Source organism: Vulpes vulpes, chromosome 8, assembly GCF_048418805.1.
Source record: "Vulpes vulpes isolate BD-2025 chromosome 8, VulVul3, whole genome shotgun sequence".
Classification (NCBI taxonomy): domain Eukaryota; kingdom Metazoa; phylum Chordata; class Mammalia; order Carnivora; family Canidae; genus Vulpes; species Vulpes vulpes.
Genome location: NC_132787.1, coordinates 85,959,683 through 85,981,044, shown reverse-complemented (window position 1 = coordinate 85,981,044; position 21,362 = coordinate 85,959,683). Strand labels below are relative to the sequence as shown.

The window sequence follows — 21,362 nt, the reverse complement described above, 5'->3', positions numbered from 1 at the left end:
ATAGGAATCAGCGTGAGGCAGATTTTGAAGAACTGATTATAGTAGAAGTTTTTGCCATACTATTGATAGGCAGTATTGTATTGTCTTCCTACCTGAAGGTATACTTTGACCAGTATACTTTTCATTGGTCAAGGTGATACCAAATTTATATCCATTTTTGTGCTTCATTATAATCCAATTGCCAACTTACTTTGAATGGATTTTCCTTCTTAGCTTTATGTTCTTGATTTATAGCAGAGATTAACAAACTATGGCTAGTAGACTTGGTGCCTCTATCTGTAAAAAAGTTGTATTGAAATACAGCTATGCCTGTTTGTGTATTGTCCATAGCTGTTTTCGTGCCACAGTGGTAGACTCAGTAGTTGCAACACGGATTGTATAGTCTTCATTGCTTAAATCATTTGCTCTCTGGACTGTATGGAAAAGATTTTGCCAACCCCAGATTTGTAGGAATGTCTATTTCTTTGTTTCTTGCTGTGGCTCAGAATATCTTGGTGGGATTTTGTTAGTAATACTTTCTGTAGACAAAAATTGTTCTCGTGTCAGAAATAGATTTCTGTAAACTTTGCATGTGCTCATTTTAAGTTGTTTTTAAATTGGTGTCTGAATCAGAGGCTTAATGTGCAGTTCAGTAAAAACAGTAACTAATTGACTAAATCAGACCAAGTAAATGTCTCCCTCTTGGATTCCAGATTTAACTTAGTTATGTCATTTTTAGGCCAACCATTGCCAGCAGAAATGACACTTGCCCAACTTTTAACTCTCCTATACGACCGAAAACTTCCTCAAGGTTACCGTTCAATAGACCTGACTGTTAAATTGGGATCTAGAGTTATCACAGACCCAAGTCTATCAAAAACAGACTCTTTTAAAAGGTTACACCCTGAAAAAGGTATGTAATGATGTTTCTTTAAAACTATAGTCTGTGAAAAAAAAAAAAAATAAAATAAATTAAAAAAAAATAATAATAATAATAAAACTATAGTCTGTGATCCAAGGAAGTAGGAATTTCTGTAGCTAATGACTTAATTTACCTTTGTTTTTATTATATTAAGTTAATGAAGTATTTTTCTTTATGATGGAATTTTTTGTAAGTATTAAAAAATTGCTTTTATTTTCACTAGAAATTAATCTTAATTTCTCTTAAAGCATCACTTATTTTATAAGCACATGTGTTGATTTATTGTTAGCCTTTTGCATTCTTCAGTAAATTCTAGTGTTTTCAAAAAAATTTCAAGAAGTTTTGCTGTTTTCAGTAGGATTATTTGGGTTTTTAGTGTTTATAGAATCTGGTTCTGTGTAAACATACTAACCTTTTGGTTTTTCTTTTTGAGTGGTTCAAAGTTAAATCAGTATGGTATAATTTTTAGTTTTCAGTACGAGAAGTCTTTGTTGGTTTTCAGTTTTTTGTAATGGGATACTCAGAACATGATGTGTATATATATATTAGCATTTGCTTTGAATCTCTGTGGACTTACTTATTTTTACATACAATATAATTTACAAATATGCCCTAAAGGACAATGCTTCTCAAACCTAATATGCATATAATTTACCTACAGAACACTTCTAAAATGCAGATTCTTATTCGGTAGGTCAAGAGTGGGACCTGAGAATTCTGCATTTCCAAAGCTCTAGGATGATGCCAGTGGTTGTATGCCAGTGAACATACTTTGAGTAGCAAGACTATAAGAAGCAACATCAGAAATCATTAAAAAAACTATTGTGGCATCTGGCTCTAAAGCTTTATCTGCATAACCTAAAATATTTATGTTCTTTGTTGAGTAGAGGTGACAAGAAGATCTACTTTGTAAATGAAAGATTATTATAAAAAGAGATCCTTTCTTATCTGTTATTTGTAATTTATTGTTCTAGATCATGGAGACTTACTTGGTAGCTGTCCAGAAGATGAGGCTCTCACTCCAAGTGATGAATGTATGGATGGGATATTGGATGAATCTTTACTTGAAACCTGTCCCATTCAGTCACCATTACAAGTTTTTGCAGGAATGGGTGGACTGGCTCTTATTGCAGAAAGACTACCCATGTTATATCCAGAAGTAATTCAACAAGTAAGATAAAATTCCTAATCAAATATATCATTCCACAGCAAAGCCCTTTGTTCTTTTTTCCTTTTTAAAAAACTTAGTTCTGTAAACCTTTTGAGTTACAGTCTTTGAGTATCATATAAGTCTTTCAAAGGTCAGCCTATTCAGAGCTTTGTGAGAATTAGTTGGTTCCAAAGAAATGCTGAAGACCGAGCACATTTGCCAACGTCCTTACACTGAAGCATTACCTTGATTTTATGGTCATCACACTGTAATATTTTATTTCTGTGCTTCTTTAGGTATATTAATTATGGATATTACTGAAAATGGGAGAGTTAGATAGTAGTGTATACCTCTACCCAAATGCACTGTCTTTTTGATTAGCTTTTTTCCCTGTTTTAGGTACCATTTCCATTTCAGGTAATTTTAAAAGCAAACTGCTTTAACCACTTAACTGTTAATTAATGTTACTATTGAGGTAGGTACTTTCAGTGCTCTTTTATTAATGAGGAAGGAGTGTGACTCATGGAAAGTTGTAAATACAAAGCACTTGATTTTATTGAATGAAGTAGGGGAATTATTCTCTGTAATTTCATGTACTTAGTGTATATATGTGTGTGTATATATATGTTTCCTAACAAAGGACCACAAACTGAATGGCCTAACGCAACAGAAATGGATTCTCTTATGGGGTAGGGAATCTCTAAGTCTGAAATGAGGTTGTTGCAAGACCCGTGGGCCCCGTGCAGGCTCTGGAGAAGAATCCGTCTCATCTCAGCTGCTGGTGGTTGCTGGCACATGGCTTTCATTGGCCTGTAGCTCCTCCAGTCCAATTCCTGCCTACATTTTCACACAGCCATCTGTCTTGTATCTCTCTCTCTTTATAAAGACAAATGGCACTGATTAGGATCCACCCTGATCTATATGCAGGGAACCCTAGAGTTCTATACTGTTAGAGATTAATAAATGAATGAATAAATAGAGAAGAAGGGAACATTTTTACTTACAGTTCAGGGCCAACTAATAAATGGAGAAGGAACGGTAGAAAGTCACTATTTGGCAACCACTGTAGTAATTATTGTTTTAGGTAAGAATTTTTAAAGTGCTAATTCTAACTGAAGTTTGGAGGAAAAACAAGATATTTACATAGTCTTAAAGACTGTCTACAGATTCTTAACTGATAGAAAGGATAAACCAGCAACTTTACCTAGAAATAAATAAATGTATGGATGTATGTATCTAACTTTAAAGTAGAGGTACTTATCAGATACCACCATACTCATGATACCATTTAATTCCTGATGATTGGGAGCTTTTTAAAAACATGTCCCTTTATTGGTCCTTTTATTCCTCTATTTTGAGGAGATCATTTAAAGTCAAGTCTTTAATTTGAACCTGATGTTGAACACACAAATAGCCAAGCAGATATTTTCTTTTTCTTTAGGTGAGTGCTCCGGTAGTAACTTCAACCACTCAAGAAAAGCCAAAAGATAGCGATCAGTTTGAATGGGTGACAATTGAGCAATCAGGGGAATTAGTTTATGAAGCACCAGAAACCATTGCAGCTGAACCTCCACCTATCAAATCAGCAGTACAGACTATGTCTCCCATACCTGCCCATTCTTTGGCTGCTTTTGGATTATTTCTTCGTCTTCCGGGCTATGCTGAAGTGCTACTGAAAGAGAGAAAACACGCCCAGTGCCTTCTTCGACTGGTATTGGGAGTGACAGATGATGGAGAAGGAAGTAAGTCTTTGAAATTATTAATGAAATTAAACATAGGTAGGTTGTGTAAAAGTTATTCAGAGCAGTGCCTATTATTCATTATTTCTTTCATAGTAAAACTGCTATATAATTTGTGTTGGTAGTTTCATTCTAATGATACATACAGCAAGGCCTAAAAAATCTTCAGTTTCATTTCTTTATTCATACAAAATGTGTTCACTGGTTATAAAACTGCTGGATACCATCAGAGGCAGTTAAAAATGAAGCAGCTCTTTAGATCCTGCTGTCATGTAGCTAATGTTCTCCAATAGTAGCAACAAGCAATATATATAAGCATACAAAAGACTTGGGGAGAGGTACTGTATTATCAAGGCTCAGAAGTATGAAACTGTTTCCTTACTACCCAGCTATATGAATACAGTGGCATAGTAATTTTTAGTAGGGCCTGGAAGGACAGAGTCAAGGCTGAGATGAGCTAGAAAGATGAGTTGAGCAGTGTTTATGTGCTTAGATTATATGAGAGAGGATAAGTTAGCAGATGACAATTTGCACAAAAAGCACTGAGAGCTCATTTGAAAAGCTATTATTGATAATAGATCATCAAGTATTATTAAGAACTTCAGATTTTATTCTGAATAGTAATGAAGATCTATTAAAATGTATGAACCAAGTCATGATATGGCAGTCTGTCTTAAAATGAATCTGGAAGGAGTGTTTAGACTACATAGAAAGTGGAAAATAAACTTACATAATAATTATTTTCTAATATAATAATACAGGATAATAATAGAAAGCTATGGCAGTTGTTTCCCTTGGGCTGTTCATTTTAAGGGAATATTAAAGAGTCCTAATATAGGGTAGCCTAGCAAGTAGATTTTCAGTTTACCTGTGATTCTTCAGTTAATGACCATTCCATTTGAAAATTAACAATTGTTCTTAATTTTAAAGTCACATGGTTTTGATTAGAGGTGAAATCTGTAACATGCCAGTTAGAATATTAAACCCTTACTACAAGTGTATTTAATTTAATAAAACTGTTAATTTATTTGCCGATCCTGTAACTCTGAAGCTATTGAATATTCAAAGTACATATTTTACCAAAAAAAAAAAACCCACATTCTTTTCTTTTGTATTTTCATATTGATGGAATTCTTTAAAAATGGTAACATTATTTTAAATGTTTTTGTAATAACTTACTAAATTACAACTTCTGTGTACTAAGTAATCTTAGTTGTTTGGTTTCATATATAAATTGTATACACCTGTTTCAATAGATCAGAAATTTTTTTTTAAGATTTATTTATTTATTTTAGAGAGCAAAAGAGAGAACAAGAGCAAGAAGGGCAGAGAGAGGAGGAGAGAGAATCTCAAGCAGACTCTGTGGCTCAGACTATTAATTGAGCTAAAACCCAGGCACCGCAGATCAGGAATTTCTAATTACTTGATCTGTGGGTTTGTTTGTTTGTTTGTTTGTTTTATAATTTAAGTAGATAGAAGGGTAAATGATATTTTGGCACTCTTACAAAATGATAGGTGTAACCCTTAGCAGAAAATTGCCTTTATGCCATTCAGCTTTTTGTTTTTAGTGAATATTCAATGACTGTTTATTAAAAAGTGTAATTCTCATATCCATTTCTGAGGTGGTTGTCTCATCCACCATTCATATGGCAGTAGTTTTTGGTGGGTTTTTGCATTTAGCATTCGTTTCTAACTAGATGTAATAGAAAACTGTGTTACAGACCAAACAAAATAGTTTTACTGTTTTGTTACCTTTTCATGGTTGAAACTACTCCCAAGGCAATCAGATTATCTTTATACTGTTGTGAGGAACTTTCAATGCTTCTATTTTAGTTGTTAGGTTTTAGTTTAATTTCTGGTTTATAATAATCTCAACATAGTCTATAACTATTAATTAACATATAAATACATTTCAGCTACTTTTGTTTACATATATGATATCTTAGAGTTTTTCCAGACACTTATTAAATTTTCAGGTATTATTCTATTTGTTGTCTTCGGGTTGTTTTTAATAAATTTAGTACTATATTTCATGTTGTCTGTTATGTTATCACTATTAATTTGTAACCCTGTATATTGTTCTTTATTATGTTCTTAAATAGTTTTAATGTTGTCTTTCTTTTTAATCTAGGTCATATTCTGCAGTCTCCATCAGCCAATGTGCTTCCAACTCTTCCTTTTCATGTCCTTCGTAGCTTGTTTAGTACTACACCATTGACAACTGATGATGGTGTGCTTCTCAGGCGAATGGCATTGGAAATTGGAGCACTACATCTCATTCTTGTCTGCCTCTCTGCTCTGAGCCACCATGCCCCACGAGTACCAAACTCTAGTCTCAATCAAGCAGAGGTGGGTTTAGTTTTAATTATTTAGATTATGAAAAAGTTAAGTTTAAACATGGAGTACAGAATAGGGTTTTTTCCTGAAATAATATTTCAGTGTACTCCTTTTTTTGCTTGTAAAACAAAGGATATTTATTTATTTAAAAGATTTTATTTATTTATTTATTTATTCATTCATTCATTCATTCATCAGAGACACAGAGAGAGAGAAGCAGAGACATGGATATAGGCAGGAGAGGCAGGCTCCCCACAGGGAGCCCGATGTGAGACTCAATCTCAGGACCTCAGGATCATGACCTGAGCCAAAGGCAAACTCTCAACCACTGAGCCACCCAGGTGCACCTAAAACAAAGGGTATTTAAAAGAGAAACTGTGAATTGTTTTTTTCCCTTTTAGGCTCTTTTAAAAACCATAAGTAAACCCATCTACTTGAAAAACTAAGATTTAGTAGCTTGAGAAGCTTTCCAGAATATGCTGAATTTATACCCTGATCTCTCATCCTTTTCTTTCTTGGACTTTAGTGAATCATGGTATTGAATTGGAGCTTCTAGCCAGTTCAGTAAGACAAGGGAAATAAAGAAAAAAATAACCCTCATTATTTCAAGATGATTTGATTGTGTTTCTAGAAAACCCCCAAATAATTAATGAGTTTAATGAGGATACAGTATCTAGGTTCAGTATTTAAGTTACATCTGTATACCAGAAAATAACCTAAAAGAAATTTTTTAAGATATTTTTTAGAAAGGCATCAAAAAGAAAATATCTGTGAATGAATCTAAAAAAATAATTGCAAGACATTTATGCATGAAATATGTGAAGTTTTTTATAAAGAAATACTAATCTTTAATAAACTGAGGTCTGTGCTTATGTTTATTTCCGTGGGCACAGAAAATAGAACAGTTCAGTAATATTTCTTATCAGACATTTGGATGGCTCAGTCGGTTAAGTATCTGCCTTTGGTTCAGGTCATGATCTCAGGGTCCTAGAATTGAGTCCTATATTGGGCTCCCTGCTCTGAGGAAAGTCTGCTTTCCCCCCTCCCCCCCCATCTCCTTTTCCCTCTCCATCTCTGCCTGCTACTCCCCCTGCTTGTGCAATAAATTTTCTGTCAAATAAATTTTTAAAAAATAATATTTCTTATCAAAGTGATCTTTATGTTTGATGGAATTTCAGATTTATTTTGAAGGAAATTGACAAGCCAATTCTAACATTTTTTGGGAATATGCAAGGGGTCAAGAATAGCCAAGGGAGTTTCAAAGAATAGCATATCAAGTAGGTTTATGCTATCATGTATCAAAATTTATTATTAAGCTGTGGCATTAGTACAAGGATAGACTAGAAGCCCAGCAAACAATAGAGACTTAAATCCCTTTGTGTTTGGTTATCTGATATGACAACAGTAACTCTGCAACATAATGGAGTAAGTATAATCTTATCATTAATGATTTTGGGGTCAGGTAAATATTCTCGTGGAACAAAAATGAATCTTTAAACCTTAATGTACGCTATATGCGATAATTAATTTTAACTAATGACAGATCTATATATGTAATACAAAATATAACAATGCCCTTTTACAAAAACCAGAGATACCTTTATGATCTTAGAGTAGACAAAGATTTCTTAAAAAGAATATTTTTAAAAGCACTAGCCCATGAGGGAAAAAAGCTGGAAAAAAGCAACTGTGTTAAAATTAAGAACTTTTTTTCATCAAAATCACTAAGAATAGAGAAAAGGGGATCCCTGGGTGGCTCGCCAGTTTAGCGCCTGCCTTCGGCCAAGGGTGTGATCCTGGAGACCCAGGATTGAGTCCTATGTCGGGCTCCCTGCATGGAGCCTGCTTCTCCCTCTGCCTGTGTCTCTGCCCCTCTCTCTCTCTCTCTCTCTCTCTCTCTCTCTCTCTCTGTGTGTGTCTCTCATGAATAAATAAATAGAATCTTTAAAAAAAAAATAGAGAAAAGGGAAGTCACAGAATGGGAGACTATACCTTAAATATATATGAGAGACTGTATTTGGGTATATCTGATAAAGAACTTATATTCATAATATTTGGAGAGCTTCCAAAATTACAAAAAGAAAAGGCAGAAAACCTAAAAGAAAAATAGATGAAAGGGTAGGCTGGTACTTGTATAAGAGGGGATACATAAATATCCAATAAATGTGAGATGATGATATGTTTCTTAGTTATCAGAAAAGTACAAATGAAGACCTTTAATACACTATGATTACACACCCATCAGAAGGTGTAAAATTCCAAAGACCACCATGCCAAATATTGTCCTGTCATCATTTGTCATAATATAAAGTGACTAGGATAGATAAAATAATGAGACAGTAGAAAGGGTAAGCAAATTGTCATCTACTATAAAATGGAACACTATAAGGTAATGAAAGTGAATGGCTACAGCCAACTACACGTAACAGCAGTGATGCATTTCACAACCACAACTAAAATGCCACACATAGTAGACTATCTACACAGCGTGATTCCAATTATATGATGTTCACAATTAGATTGAATCTATAGTGGCTAGAGTTTCATGCTTAGGTAGTAAACTTATAAGCAAAGAAAAGTAAGGAAGTAATGTGTATAAATATCAGGATTATAATTCACTTTGTGGAGAAATTGAAGGTTTGATGAGTAGGCAATGGAATAGGAGCAGTTCTTATGTACAGTGATCTAATTCTTGACCTGCACAGTTAAAAGTTTTTGCAGTTCATTAAACTTGTTTTGTGATTTTTCTGTGTATATGTTACACTTTATAGAGTTTTTTTAAATAAATAACTTTTCATCAATAATGTTATTCTGTTAACTATATGGTAATGAAATTGTCATTCATTTAACAGTTTATCTTATGAAATGTGAAAGATGACATTTTCAGTCATAGATCCATAAAACCAAATTGCAGATCAATTTATGAAAGTATTGTTCATGATTTTTTCCTTAGAAAATATTCCCATTAAAAGAAATGAAAAGGGCAGCCCTGGTGGCGCAGTGGTTTAGCACTGCCTGCAGCTCAGGGTGGATCCTGGGGGCCTGGGATCAAGTCCCATGTCAGGCTCCCTGCATGGAGCCTGCTTCTCCCTCTGCCTGTGTCTCTGCCTCTCTCTCTCTGTCTCTCATGAATAAATAAATAAAATCTTAAAAAAAAAAAAAAGAACTGAAAAATATTAGTATTACTCTTAAATTACCCTTGTAAGTAATTATGTAATTAAGATGACCTTAATTCGAATTAGTTTTGAATGTATGTTATATTTAACAAGAATTCTTTAAAAGAGAGTTTTTGTTATAAAATTAATTTTACGGTCCTCAAAAATAATAATAATCAACCTTTACAGAGTTTGAGGTTAATAAAGCCAGTCATTCTAAATAATTGCTTCTGTCTCACATCATTTAATATGTCCTCTTTTGCCAAAAGAGATTTTTCTACACATCACATTCTGAATAAGAAAGAAATTGAGGATTATTCCTTCTAGAAATAGAAACGGTCTTGCTTACTATAATTGAAAACATGTGACACCATTATAGAATTCTCCTAAGATATGCTTGTACTAGATTCATCCTAAGGGATCTGACTCATATCCCTGTTCCTTTCATTGTTTTCTCTATTTAGTTTAGAGTAATTCTGTCATCTTTATACCATCTTTTACTGATATTTTAAATTTTTTATTTATTCTAAAATAAAGCATTTGTTCTCATTTTTCCCCTGCCCCTAGCAACTACTAGGTTGTGTTTTGTCTCTGTATTTACCTACTCTGGGTATTTAATGTAAATGGAATGATACAGTATGTCACCTTTGGTGTCTGTCTTCTTTGACTTAGCATGTTTTTGAGGTTCATCCACAAAGTAGCGTGTATCAGTACTGCATTACTTCTTATGGCTGAGTATTTCTAGTGTGTGTGTGTGTGTGTGTGTGTGTGTGTGTGTATGTGTGTGTATCACAATTAGTTTATACATTTATCCTTTGATGAGTATTTGGGTTGTTTTGACCTTTTGGCTATTAAGAAAATCTCACTGTGAAAAGACATGGACCTATTTGTTTATCAGTTTTTGTTTCTTTGGCTATATATCTAGGAATGGATTTGCTGGGTCATATAGTAATCTTTTATTAAATTTTTTGAGGCGTCTTCAGACTATTTTGTTTAGCAGCTAAACTATTTTCATTTGTACTGATAAATGTTTTTGAGGGTAAATAAAACCAAATAGAAATTTTCATAAATTTTCATATATTTCATATAAAATACTTCATTTTTTTTTTTTCTTATAAGCCACAGGTATCAAGCACTCATAACCCTACATCAACAGAAGAACAGCAGCTGTATTGGGCCAAAGGAACTGGCTTTGGAACAGGCTCTACAGCTTCTGGATGGGATGTGGAACAAGCCTTAACCAAACAGAGGCTGGAAGAAGAACATGTTACCTGTCTTCTGCAGGTATGTTTACAAAGTTGATATTTTCAGTGATAACAGTTAAATTTTTTGCATTTGTATAAAATAGTTAATTTTTAAATTTTTGTATTGAGTTTTAAGTATTGACTATCCAACTCATGCTCAGCTACTTCTGTAAAACATGATGTTCCTCGCTCTCAGTACATTTAAGATACCACTGTACAAAGATTGTTCTTCTCTACTTGTGACTATAAATTTCTCCCTCTCAGCTTCTTCATGGAGAGGAAAGTGACAAGGGTGAAATTCTCCAATAACTGGAAAATGTATACCATTTTAACTTCTTCTAGTCATCTTTTCATCTAAAGTGCTGTATCTGGACTCTTAAAAAAATTATTGATTTATAGCTTCGTTTTTCATATTGTTTTATGACTTTTCTAGAATCGGGCAAGTGAACAAGTATGGAAAGTCCCACAGCACCAATATGAGAAGAGGAGGTGTTTAAAGTCCCTGCAGCTTTAGTCCCTGCATCAACTAATTGACTAAAATAGGTCAAATCTTTGAGCCTTATTTTCTGCAATTCTATAGTGATAGGCACATTCTAGTATAAAATTCTTAAGATCACTCTCAAACTGTAAAGTGGATCTAGTCAATAAAATAATATCAGAATTGCTGCTAAGTTTTTAAGTATGTGTTCTTAGCTGGATTATTTTCTATATGTCTAGCTGTAGTGTACCATCATATTAAAAGCACACCCTTCTCTTTTAAAAATCTGAAGAAAAAAATACCTTGTTTTTAAAAGATAGACACTGACTGACTTGAAAATATAAACTTTTGGTACTCTGAATAACAAAATGTGGACTTTTAAAGTGTGTGAAGCTAAAATCCAACTTAAAGCCAACAATTTTTATTTTTAGGTTCTTGCAAGTTATATAAATCCTGTGAGTGGTGCAATAAATGGAGAGGCCCAGTCATCTCATGAGAGTCGAGTTCAGAACAGTAATGCCCTTCCTTCTGTACTTCTAGAGCTGCTCAGCCAGTCTTGCCTCATCCCAGCTATGTCCTCTTATCTTCGAAATGATTCAGGTAAATGACATTCTCCTTAGTCCTTTGTTAACTTATTTTATAATCTATTAAAATAATAAGATACAATTGAAGTATTTGGTATTAGTCTTCCCCAGTATATGTAGATATGAGATTAATGGATTTATTTCTTAATTATTCTGGAGATACTTAGTTGTTTTTAAGGACTCCTAAATGGATAACTGTGTTGTGACCTGTCCTGGAACACAAAATCAAATTTTTCATTATCCCTTTGTTTTAACCTCTGAATGTACTTTTAAAAAAAAAAATAACGTATTACTAGAAATAATGGGGCAAAGGCTGGCAGCTTCATGACCATATTCTGAGCTAAATATGGTTGATTGAACTTCTTTGCATTTTAATGTTTGTTTATCTCAAACACTATACAATTTCAGATGATGGTAATTTGAAGAAAGGCAGATAAATAAATTATTCTAATCCATAGATACTTAATAAGAGTACTAGCTTTTACAAATTCAATAATAAAAGTACTGTAAGTACTTTGCCAGTATGCAACTGATAATTGAAACTAGTTTATTTTTACCTTAGTTGTGAAATTAGTCCCAAGAATTAGTATTCTTTTCCTAAATAATAATTGAAAGTTGTATTTTGTTTACACATATTACCAACGAAAACAAACAGTTAACATCTCCTTTTAGCCAGGAACTTTTAGTTTTTTATTTTTATTTTCAACAATCTGCTCTGCTTTTTCTGTCTTTATTCATATTCTTATGAAAATAGACATTTACACATTTAAATAGACTATTAAGGAAGACTAAGTAAGAAAAGTAATGGGAATAAGTCTTGAAGTCTGTTTGGTGCTTGGAGCAGTTTAATGCACCGTTGGATGAATGGAAAAGGTATTTCTATTTCAAAAGTGGTAGCTGCCCCTTATCTTCTACTATCATGGAGATGATTAGGCTTTAAAAGCATATAATTTTCTAGTTACCTGAAATTTCTTCATAAAAATGTTGAAGTGATATATTATTTAGGTTGATTTTTTTTCTTTACACTGACCTGTTTCATACGTCACATTCATCTTTTTTTAAAAGTAGGTGTGAAATACACAGTATATTTTGATTAAGTAAAATATTTAGAGAGCTATAAGTACTTAAACTGTTGTAGATGTTGATGCTAAAATTTAATATTGGACTATATAGAGAAATTGAATAGTAGAGTGAGATAAGATTTTTATCTTCTTCCACATTATTAAATTTATTTTATTAATCTGAGCCCGGAGCCGGGAGCTCCCCCTTCTAGAACATGCAGGCGGCCCAGCTGCGGTTTGGCCTTCAGGCTGACAGCACTAGCACCTGGGCTTCCACCTGCCTGACGCCTTTGTTTGTGGACGTTTTGGGACCTCTGGAGGGGGAGGGAGGTGCCGGATGGGCAACTGGCAAGCCCGGTGGGGGCTGAGCTGTCCTTGTCCTCTGTGGGTGCCCCTGGATGGCGCGTGCAGAGGACTGAGCTGGGGCTCCCGGGGCGGGAGCAGCCATCCCAGGCCCCAGGCCCTGTCCGGGCCACGCCGGAAGCTCCCATTGGTGACCACCAGTCCTCGATGCTCTGGCTGCAAATTACATAAAGCTTTTAACTGTGATGGAGCTGAGCACTCTTCTCAAACATTTTGAGTGGTGATTTTTAGTTTTGTTTTGAAAACAATAAACAGAGATGAACCTGAAAAAAAAAAATCATTTCACTTTGAAAACGTATATCCTCAAAATTTTTAAAATTTGTCTTGTTCTGTAATTCAGTCTTTGTATTACACTGAGCTTTTATGTTTATTATGGTTCAGGGTCAAGGAAATCCAGTATTACCTACTTTTACTGTTTAAAATAATGTATTCATTCATGTAAGGTACATTTTCTGGTAAGTGTATATTAATAAGTAAACTGTGATTTATTAACTTTGGTTTTAGTAACCATGTGGAATTACAGAGACTTTGATACTGTATCTTGGAACTATTTTAGAAATTTAATATGACAAATCAGTTTGATCTTTGTGACTATTTACCAGTTAAAAGGTGTCTGTCTGTGTGTGTGTGTGTGTGTGTGTGTGTGTGTGTGTGTGTGTGTTTTAGCCCAGGGTTTAGCTTTATGTGCTTGAATCTAGTACCTTCTTCTGTGGTATAATTGGAATTGATATATTCATATTTGAGTGTGGTAACAAATTATTTTGAAATAATACTGTAAGATAAATTAATTAAAAGTGACTTAATTGAGATGAATAGGTCAGGTCATTTCGCAGCACGCCTCTTAAATGATGTTTTCGATGATCAGAGAAAATTATTCTTGAGTTTGTGATATATTCTGGTCTTTAGTTTGTGAGAAAAGTATGCTTACGTAGAATATTCTAAATATGAATTGTTTTTTAGGAAAATATAGTTTAATGTTGTATTGGTAAATATGTTACTTATAATCTCTTTTGGTTAAAATGTTTTCTAGAGAGCATTTTAAAATCTAAACAAAGTAGTCATTTTTCCTGGAAGTTGGTAAAATTCCAATTTTAGAAAATTAATCTGTAGTCCATTTTCCAGTTTTATCATTTGCTGATAGACTGTTATTTTGGCAGTTTTGGGTGGTGGGATAGGGTAAACTATCTAGTCTAGAATCTTCTACATTATTTGTCATATTTCTTCTCTTAATCTGAAACAGTTCCCAGCTTTTCTTTGTCTTCATAATACTGACATTTTTACAGGGTACACCATTTATTTCATAGACTGTCTGGCAAGTTGGTATTTAAGTGTGAGAACAGTGCTAATAATTTCACTTGAGACATTATATTCAAGAGATGGTTTGTTGACATCACCAGCAGGTAATATACAAAAACACAGGTATGACACAATAGGCTCTTTTTTTTTTTTAATCTTTTTTTTTTTTTAAATTTTATTTTATTTATTTATGATAGGCACACAGTGAGAGAGAGAGGCAGAGACACAGGCAGAGGGAGAAGCAGGCTCCATGCACCGGGAGCCTGACGTGGGATTCGATCCCGAGTCTCCAGGATTGCGCCCTGGGCCAAAGGCAGGCGCCAAACCGCTGCACCACCCAGGGATCCCACAATAGGCTCTTTTAAGAGCAGTAGTCAAGTAGTGCACATTTTGTTTCTGTGTTTTTAAACAATAGGCAAACAAAACAAAATATAGAAACATACAGTAGTGTATGCCCTACTTTTTTCATTGGCCTGCCATTGACTGTTGAATGTGGTTTCTTAACTACCTTCCCACCTCCTTTTTGTACTTTTGCAGTTCCTAATGTACTAGTTAGGTACTTTGAAATCCTATAACTTTTCTTCTTAATTACTATTAAAGATTGACATGAATACCAGAATTTGCTTCTTTTTTCTTTTCTTTCTTTTCTTTTCTTTTCTTTTCTTTTCTTTTCTTTTCTTTTCTTTTCAGATTGTATTTACTTATTTATGAGAGACGCAGAGAGAGAGAGAGAGAGAGAGAGAGAGAGGCAGAGACACAGGCAGAGGGAGAAGCAGGCTCCATGCAGGGAGCCCAATGCAGGACTTGATCCTAGGACCCCGAGATCACGACCTGAGCCAAAGGCAGACACTGAACCACTGAGCCACTCAGGCGTCCCTCCTTGTTTCTTTTAATGAAGACTTCAAGTTCTTAGAAGGCTAGCTTTGTAGCAGGTTAGCTATAAATCTGTTTTATTTTGGTGGAAGTTTAAGAATTGGCCAGAAATTTTAAGCAATTAACAATATGCTGGCCATACTGATAAACAGTAATTGCACACAGTGATTGATCTGCACTTTTAACTGTGAACATCTTTGCATCAGAGGTAAAAAGAGAGTACTCGCAGTTGCAAAATTATCACCAGCATGAAGAGTGCATACTGACTACTTAGGGGAAAGGACAACCTGTGTTCCATTATTGAGTTTGTAACAGTTCTATAACTGAGACACTGATCATGTTCTCCAAAGAGAGGTACTGGTTGTATTTAGTCATGATACCTGTTACATATGGTTAATAAGTAATTCTCAACATTTTTACTTATAGCATAGTAATGGGTTTGCATTATTTACCCAGTATGTTATTTTTAGATTAATTTGTAAAATTTAAAAATTACTGGATGCTCTCTTATGAATGTGTATGTATCTGGAGCTTCATACAGACTTATCATTGTTAGGAGAAAATGCTAATATTTCTTTTTCTGTGTGAATTAACTATTTCAGGAGGAATTTTTAATAACCTAATAGCAGTTTTCCTACTATAACCTTTTCATATATTGGCCTCTCTCTTAGACTGAAAATGCATGGAGACGAAGATGTAGAAGCTTGTTATAAGTGAAAGAATGGAGAAATTTTTGGAGTGTTTGGTTGGGCAGCATCATAGGGGCAGTATAAGTCTTCATATTTATCTAAATTAATCAGATTTGTCAAATGTTATAGCATGGTTCCAGTTACTTAAAACAGTTGAATATGTTTGAAGCTTAAAAAGTTCTTTTTATGCTAAGTAAAATAAAGATGCCTGTTAGTGTTCTTATATGGTTTTGTATATTAGATTAACATGAAATCAGTGACATTACTCTGTTGGTCAATTCTATGTACCAAGCAGTGTTGTGTATGTATTTTTAAATTTTTCTTGAAATAACTTAATTCAGTGAGCTAAATTTATAAGAGAGTTGTTATAAAAATTATAAAACAGTAAATCTGAAGCCAGAGCTTCAAGGTGGGTAATTGAAAAACTGAATTAAATGTTTTATTTCCAGTATCAATTTTTAAAGAAATCCTAAAAACTCTTTAAAAAAGTAGTTAGGTAGGTAGGAAAATCTTTGTATAAAGAATATGTTCATTTTAACTTCTTTTTCAAATTGCCATGTTATTTTGAAAGCTGTATGACCCTTATAAACAAGAATCATTTTTTCTCAAGCCATGGTTAATTAACATTTATGTTAGTTATGCTCTTTAAGCATGCAGTTTACCCTGCTGGCCACTAGATGGGGATCCTATTTCATTGCTAGCAATATTTGGTTTAAAAAAAAACATTAATGAATGTAGAATGTTACTTTTAGGGTTCCTCACCTTTACGTTGTCTTGGTGCCATTTTGGAAAATGACATGCTCCTATTTTCAGAAAGCAGCATCATTAAGCACATTAAATTACTTGCCATTCATTATCAAAGTGTTATAAAATCTCTACCATTTTAGTGCTGGTTTCATAGCATGGAGGTAAATATAGTTTCAGAAAGGAAAATTTGAATTTTCCTGTTCAGTCCCTGCCAATTTACAGATAAGGAAGGGACAAATGACAAAAATAAAATCCAAAGAAATTTATTCATTTATCCAGGCTTAACTGTTTAGCAGTAATTTGGCCGTTATTAAACTCATAAATTAAAAAAAAAATTTTTTTAAGGATTTTGTTTATTTGAGAAAGAAAAAGAGCAGGGCCCAAGGGGAGGGACAGAGGCAGAGAATCTTAAGCATTGCAGCTGACATCTCCATATCAAGACCCCAAGATCATGACTTGAGCCTAAACCAAGTTAGACCCTTAACTGACTGTATGACCCAGGTGCCCCACAAATTTTCAAATTTTGAAGCAAGATATAAATGGTTTTTTCAGTATGGAAAAGAGAAGTAAATAAACATGCTGTGTTAGAAAGAGGTAGAAATGAGAAGACAAGCACAGGACTTTTTTGTTGGGTACATTATAGAGTACCTACCAACTTGTCTAGTTATCTTAGCTAAATGATATATATTTGTATTAAAATTTTTTCATCTTCACAGTATTGGTTTGGTAGTTCCATAGCTAGCTAAAGTGGGACAAAACCCATTATTGCAAGCTGTATTACACCATCTGATTTCCCTCACAATGGATTTTACATGTGTAGAATTCTTATTGTATATTATCTTTGGTTATATTTCTCAAAAAGTCAACTCAAGTTTAATTTCATGAGTTATCCTATTTGAAAATAAAGTTAATTTTGTTATGGCAAATGTCTTAATTTAAATATGACCACATTCTTTAAAACCTGAAGTTATTACTAAAAAGTTAATTTAATATACAATTGTACAAGTAAAGTAAATGTACAATCTTCTCTTCCTACCCCCAACCCTGTACCCATCTTTTTGGTCTTAAAGGCAGCAAATTCAGGAGGGCCTATTGTTCTTTGGGAGCTTGGAGATTAAATTAGGGTTGTACCATGAAAAGCTATTAGTTTGGGATGCCTGGGTGGCTCAGTGGTTGAGTGTCTGCCTTTGGCTCAGGATGTGATCCCAGGATCTGGGATCGAATCCCACATCGAGCTCCCTGCAAGGAGCCTGCTTCTCACTCTGCCTATGTCTCTGCTTCTCCCTCTCTCTCTCTCTCCCTCTCTCTCTGTCTCATGAATAAGTAAATCTTTAAAAAAGAAGAAAAGCTATTGTGGTTTATCAATAGAAAATATGTAAATCATCATTTTTGAAAAGTTATTTTGTTGATATACATTGCCTGGGAACAAATAAATAGAAATTATTGAGCCATTATGACATAGTACTTAACTTTATATCTTAACAGTTTTCTTGGTAATAGTTTTTTGAAATTTTTGAGTTGTATTATGTATGTTTCTTTGCACTATTTTAATAAACAGTCTATCAGTAAAGGGTTAAAATTTTAAAAGATTCTTCTGCTAAGTAGAGTTGCATGTCATTTGGTTTTTTGTTTTTGTTTTTTGTTTTTGGTTTTTTTGGTTTTTTGTTTGTTTTTTTTTGTCATTTGGTTTTTAATCCCAAATTGTGTTATAATATGGCCCCAGTTTTCTTGAAAATTAGATGAGGAGGGCAGCCCGGGTGGCTCAGTGGTTTAGCACTGCCTTCAGCCCAGGGTGTGATCCTGGAGACCTGGGATTGAGTCTCACGTTGGGCTCCCTGCATGGAGCCTGCTTCTCCCTCTGCCTGTGTCTCTGCCCCCGCCCCCCCTTCTCTATCTCTATGTCTATCTCTATCTCTATCTCTGTTTCTATCTCTTATGAATAAATAAAATATTTAAAAAGAAAAAAAAGAATTAAATGAGGAGTACAAAAATATTTGGTCTGCTTGCCTGCATTTAGTGTATTTATTTCTACAGAAGATTCAAAAACAGGATACTGCCAGGACCTATCTACCATTTCATTCTTGGTAAAAGAGTACAGGGTGCCATATTTTGATCATGTTAGTATCCACTTGGGGTGTCTTGCCCATAGGCCTTCATCAACAAATGTTTCTTTTATCTGGAATTCTTACATTTATCAAGGCATATATGGGAATATATTTCTTTGGTATAGAATACATCACTCTGTTAAATAATTGTAAATTTTAAAGGAGGGGGACTTGGTTGCTTTAATTAAAATTTAAATGGGCTTCCATTTGATATGATTTGTACAATTTTGTACGGATAAAATATCTGCAATGTCAGAGATCCCTTCTTTGATTAACCAAAGTAAAGTGATCTTTCCCTTCCTATTAGTTGCCAGTGTACCTAATGCTTGTATTTTTACTTCTTCCATTGTAGTCCCATTATAGTATAAATTTGCTTAATGTAATTCTACCTAACCAACTTTCCAAATGAAATATAACTCTCCAATTCTTATATAAACAACTAGACTTGTATATGTATATTTCTCCTCTCAATAATTAAATTGTAAATCTATTAAAAGTTGTGTTTGCTTTCAAATGTATCCTGCTTGTATTGCTATTATATGATTAAATATTACACGAACTAGATGTTTATATGATAAATAGAGGAAAACATAATAAAGGAATTGGCTAAAAACATAAACATAATAATAAATAAAAATAATAATAAATAATAAAAAATATATAATAAAATAAATAAATATAAAAATAAAATATAAATAAATATAAATAAAATAAAAATATAAATATAAATAATAAAAAATAAATAATAAAAAGCATAATAAAGGAATTGGCTAAAAAAGTTAATTAGGTTTACATTGAGAAACTATAAAATATTTCAGAGAGAAAGAGAGAGAGGAAAAAACGAGATCCCTGGTGGAATGCCCTTCTCGCTGGATAGAACAAGTTGGCCCCGACTTGTGTAAAAAACATACGTAACTTGATCTTCTGCTGGCAGTCTTTGATACTTTGATGTGTGTTTCTCTGTATTTATTTTTCTTGTCTAGTTGCTGACTGAACTGCCAACTTGTGTCAGAGTTCACAATATCTAGGTATATTAGTAGAGAAAGTCAACACATGAATCCCCAAAACAATTTGTTGGCTAAGGTTTGGTTGAGGAGTTTAAACTCAATAAATTAAATAATTGGAAAATTGCAAGGAAGATTAAATATTGTATATGAATTATTAGGTGCAGAAGTTATTTTTATCAATATATTTGTATGGAACTCATTGATATTTCCATTATAGCACTTATATATGATAGAGTTAGTGCTAACTATGTATGAAATTCATAGCTCTGCTGTAAAACACCTTCTAATTGTTTCTAATGGATAAATATCATGATGCTTACTTAAGATGTCCTTTCAGTAATTTCATTTGCAAGAATCTTAAATGCAGAGCCATGTTTTGTTTTTAATATGTAATACCAAAGAATAGTTTTTGAAAAGTTTGTTTATGTAGTTACGTTGTAATTAGAATCTAAGGATATTCTGGTTAAAAAAAAAAAATTCTTTGTCTTTTCTGTACCTAATGTTAATTTTAGCCTTTTTTCTTTAACTGTATTTTACTCAAGTATAATTTCTACAGCTTCATCTTCTAGAGGAGGGAATACAGTTTAGTTAGGAAGGATTTTGTAAAAATCAAATTTATCAGATCAGTACAAAAAAATCGACTATTTATTTATTTTTGTTGAAGAACTGTCTTTTAAATAAATTTGTTTACCAATTATATTAAATTTGTTATGTGATTATCTTTCAGGATAGGCACATTTATCACCTTACTTTGTGGGTTTGTTAATTGCAAATAAGTAGGGATTAAATTTTAGTATTCAAATACTTGAAAGGATATATAATTCACAGAGAAATAATTTAAGGATCTCTGATTGCTTTGTTTTTGTATATGTGTCATAGAGAATGATTTTATGTTTCAAGTTAGGCAAAATGAGATAAATTCCTTAATTGAAAATTAAATATTTGAATAATGAATTTGTTTAGTTTTCACATTAGTTTTAAGTTCACTTAAATCAACATTCTATAAACAAATATTTTACTAGATTGAGTTGAGGTTTTTACACTTTGGGTGAACTTCTATTTTGTTTTTGTTTTTTATTACTGAAATTCAGTAGAGAAAGCCAACACATGCTGAAGATTGATCAGGAAAAAACTGGATGCTTTTTCCATGTAGCGTTAATGTAATCTTACAGTTGCATACCAAAAAAATCATTATAAAGCATGCATTTCTTTTGGGATATATATAAATCCAAAAGAAGATGTCATTTTGAAAATATTCAGTGTTTATTAATGCTGACTAAATATTTTCTGTATATTTTGTTAGTCTTCTTTCCCGTTCTGACTAAATTTTCCTATCCTATATTAGGTAGATTGTTAGTTGGCTTAAAGAAAACATACATTTAAATGCAACTGGTTGTAAATAAAATGTATTCAATATGTATATTTAGAATAACGTGTGTGGCATTTTTGCTTTTGTGTCTTGTTTGTTTTTAAGATTTGATTTTCAAGTAATCTTTACACCCGATGTGGGGCTCGAACTCCTAACCCTGAGATCAAGAGTTGCATGCTCCACCTACTAAGCCAAGCCAGCCAGGTGTCCCTTGGTGTCTTGTTTATATTACCAAATCTTGTATGATTTCTGGCACTAATCTTT

General features: G+C 33.2%; 1 protein-coding gene across 30 annotated transcripts in view; it reads left to right on the top strand.

Moving 5' to 3' along the window:
* BIRC6 (baculoviral IAP repeat containing 6) overlaps positions 1–21,362 on the top strand; it is a 228,936-nt gene that overhangs the window by 147,464 nt on the left and 60,110 nt on the right. For 26 of the 30 annotated variants that reach the window (XR_012003179.1, XM_072767366.1, XM_072767364.1 and 23 more), the window contains 6 exons: positions 719–892; positions 1,876–2,072; positions 3,493–3,793; positions 5,922–6,139; positions 10,402–10,566; positions 11,436–11,604. Coding sequence is in view for 28 of the 30 variants with exons in the window: in XM_072767366.1 (XP_072623467.1) it covers positions 719–892; positions 1,876–2,072; positions 3,493–3,793; positions 5,922–6,139; positions 10,402–10,566; positions 11,436–11,604 (1,224 nt within the window). In the remaining 2 variants the exon portion in view is untranslated. The remainder of the gene's footprint in view (positions 1–718; positions 893–1,875; positions 2,073–3,492; positions 3,794–5,921; positions 6,140–10,401; positions 10,567–11,435; positions 11,605–21,362) is intronic. The other 4 variants (XR_012003181.1, XM_072767358.1, XM_072767352.1 and 1 more) reach the window with 1 other exon arrangement.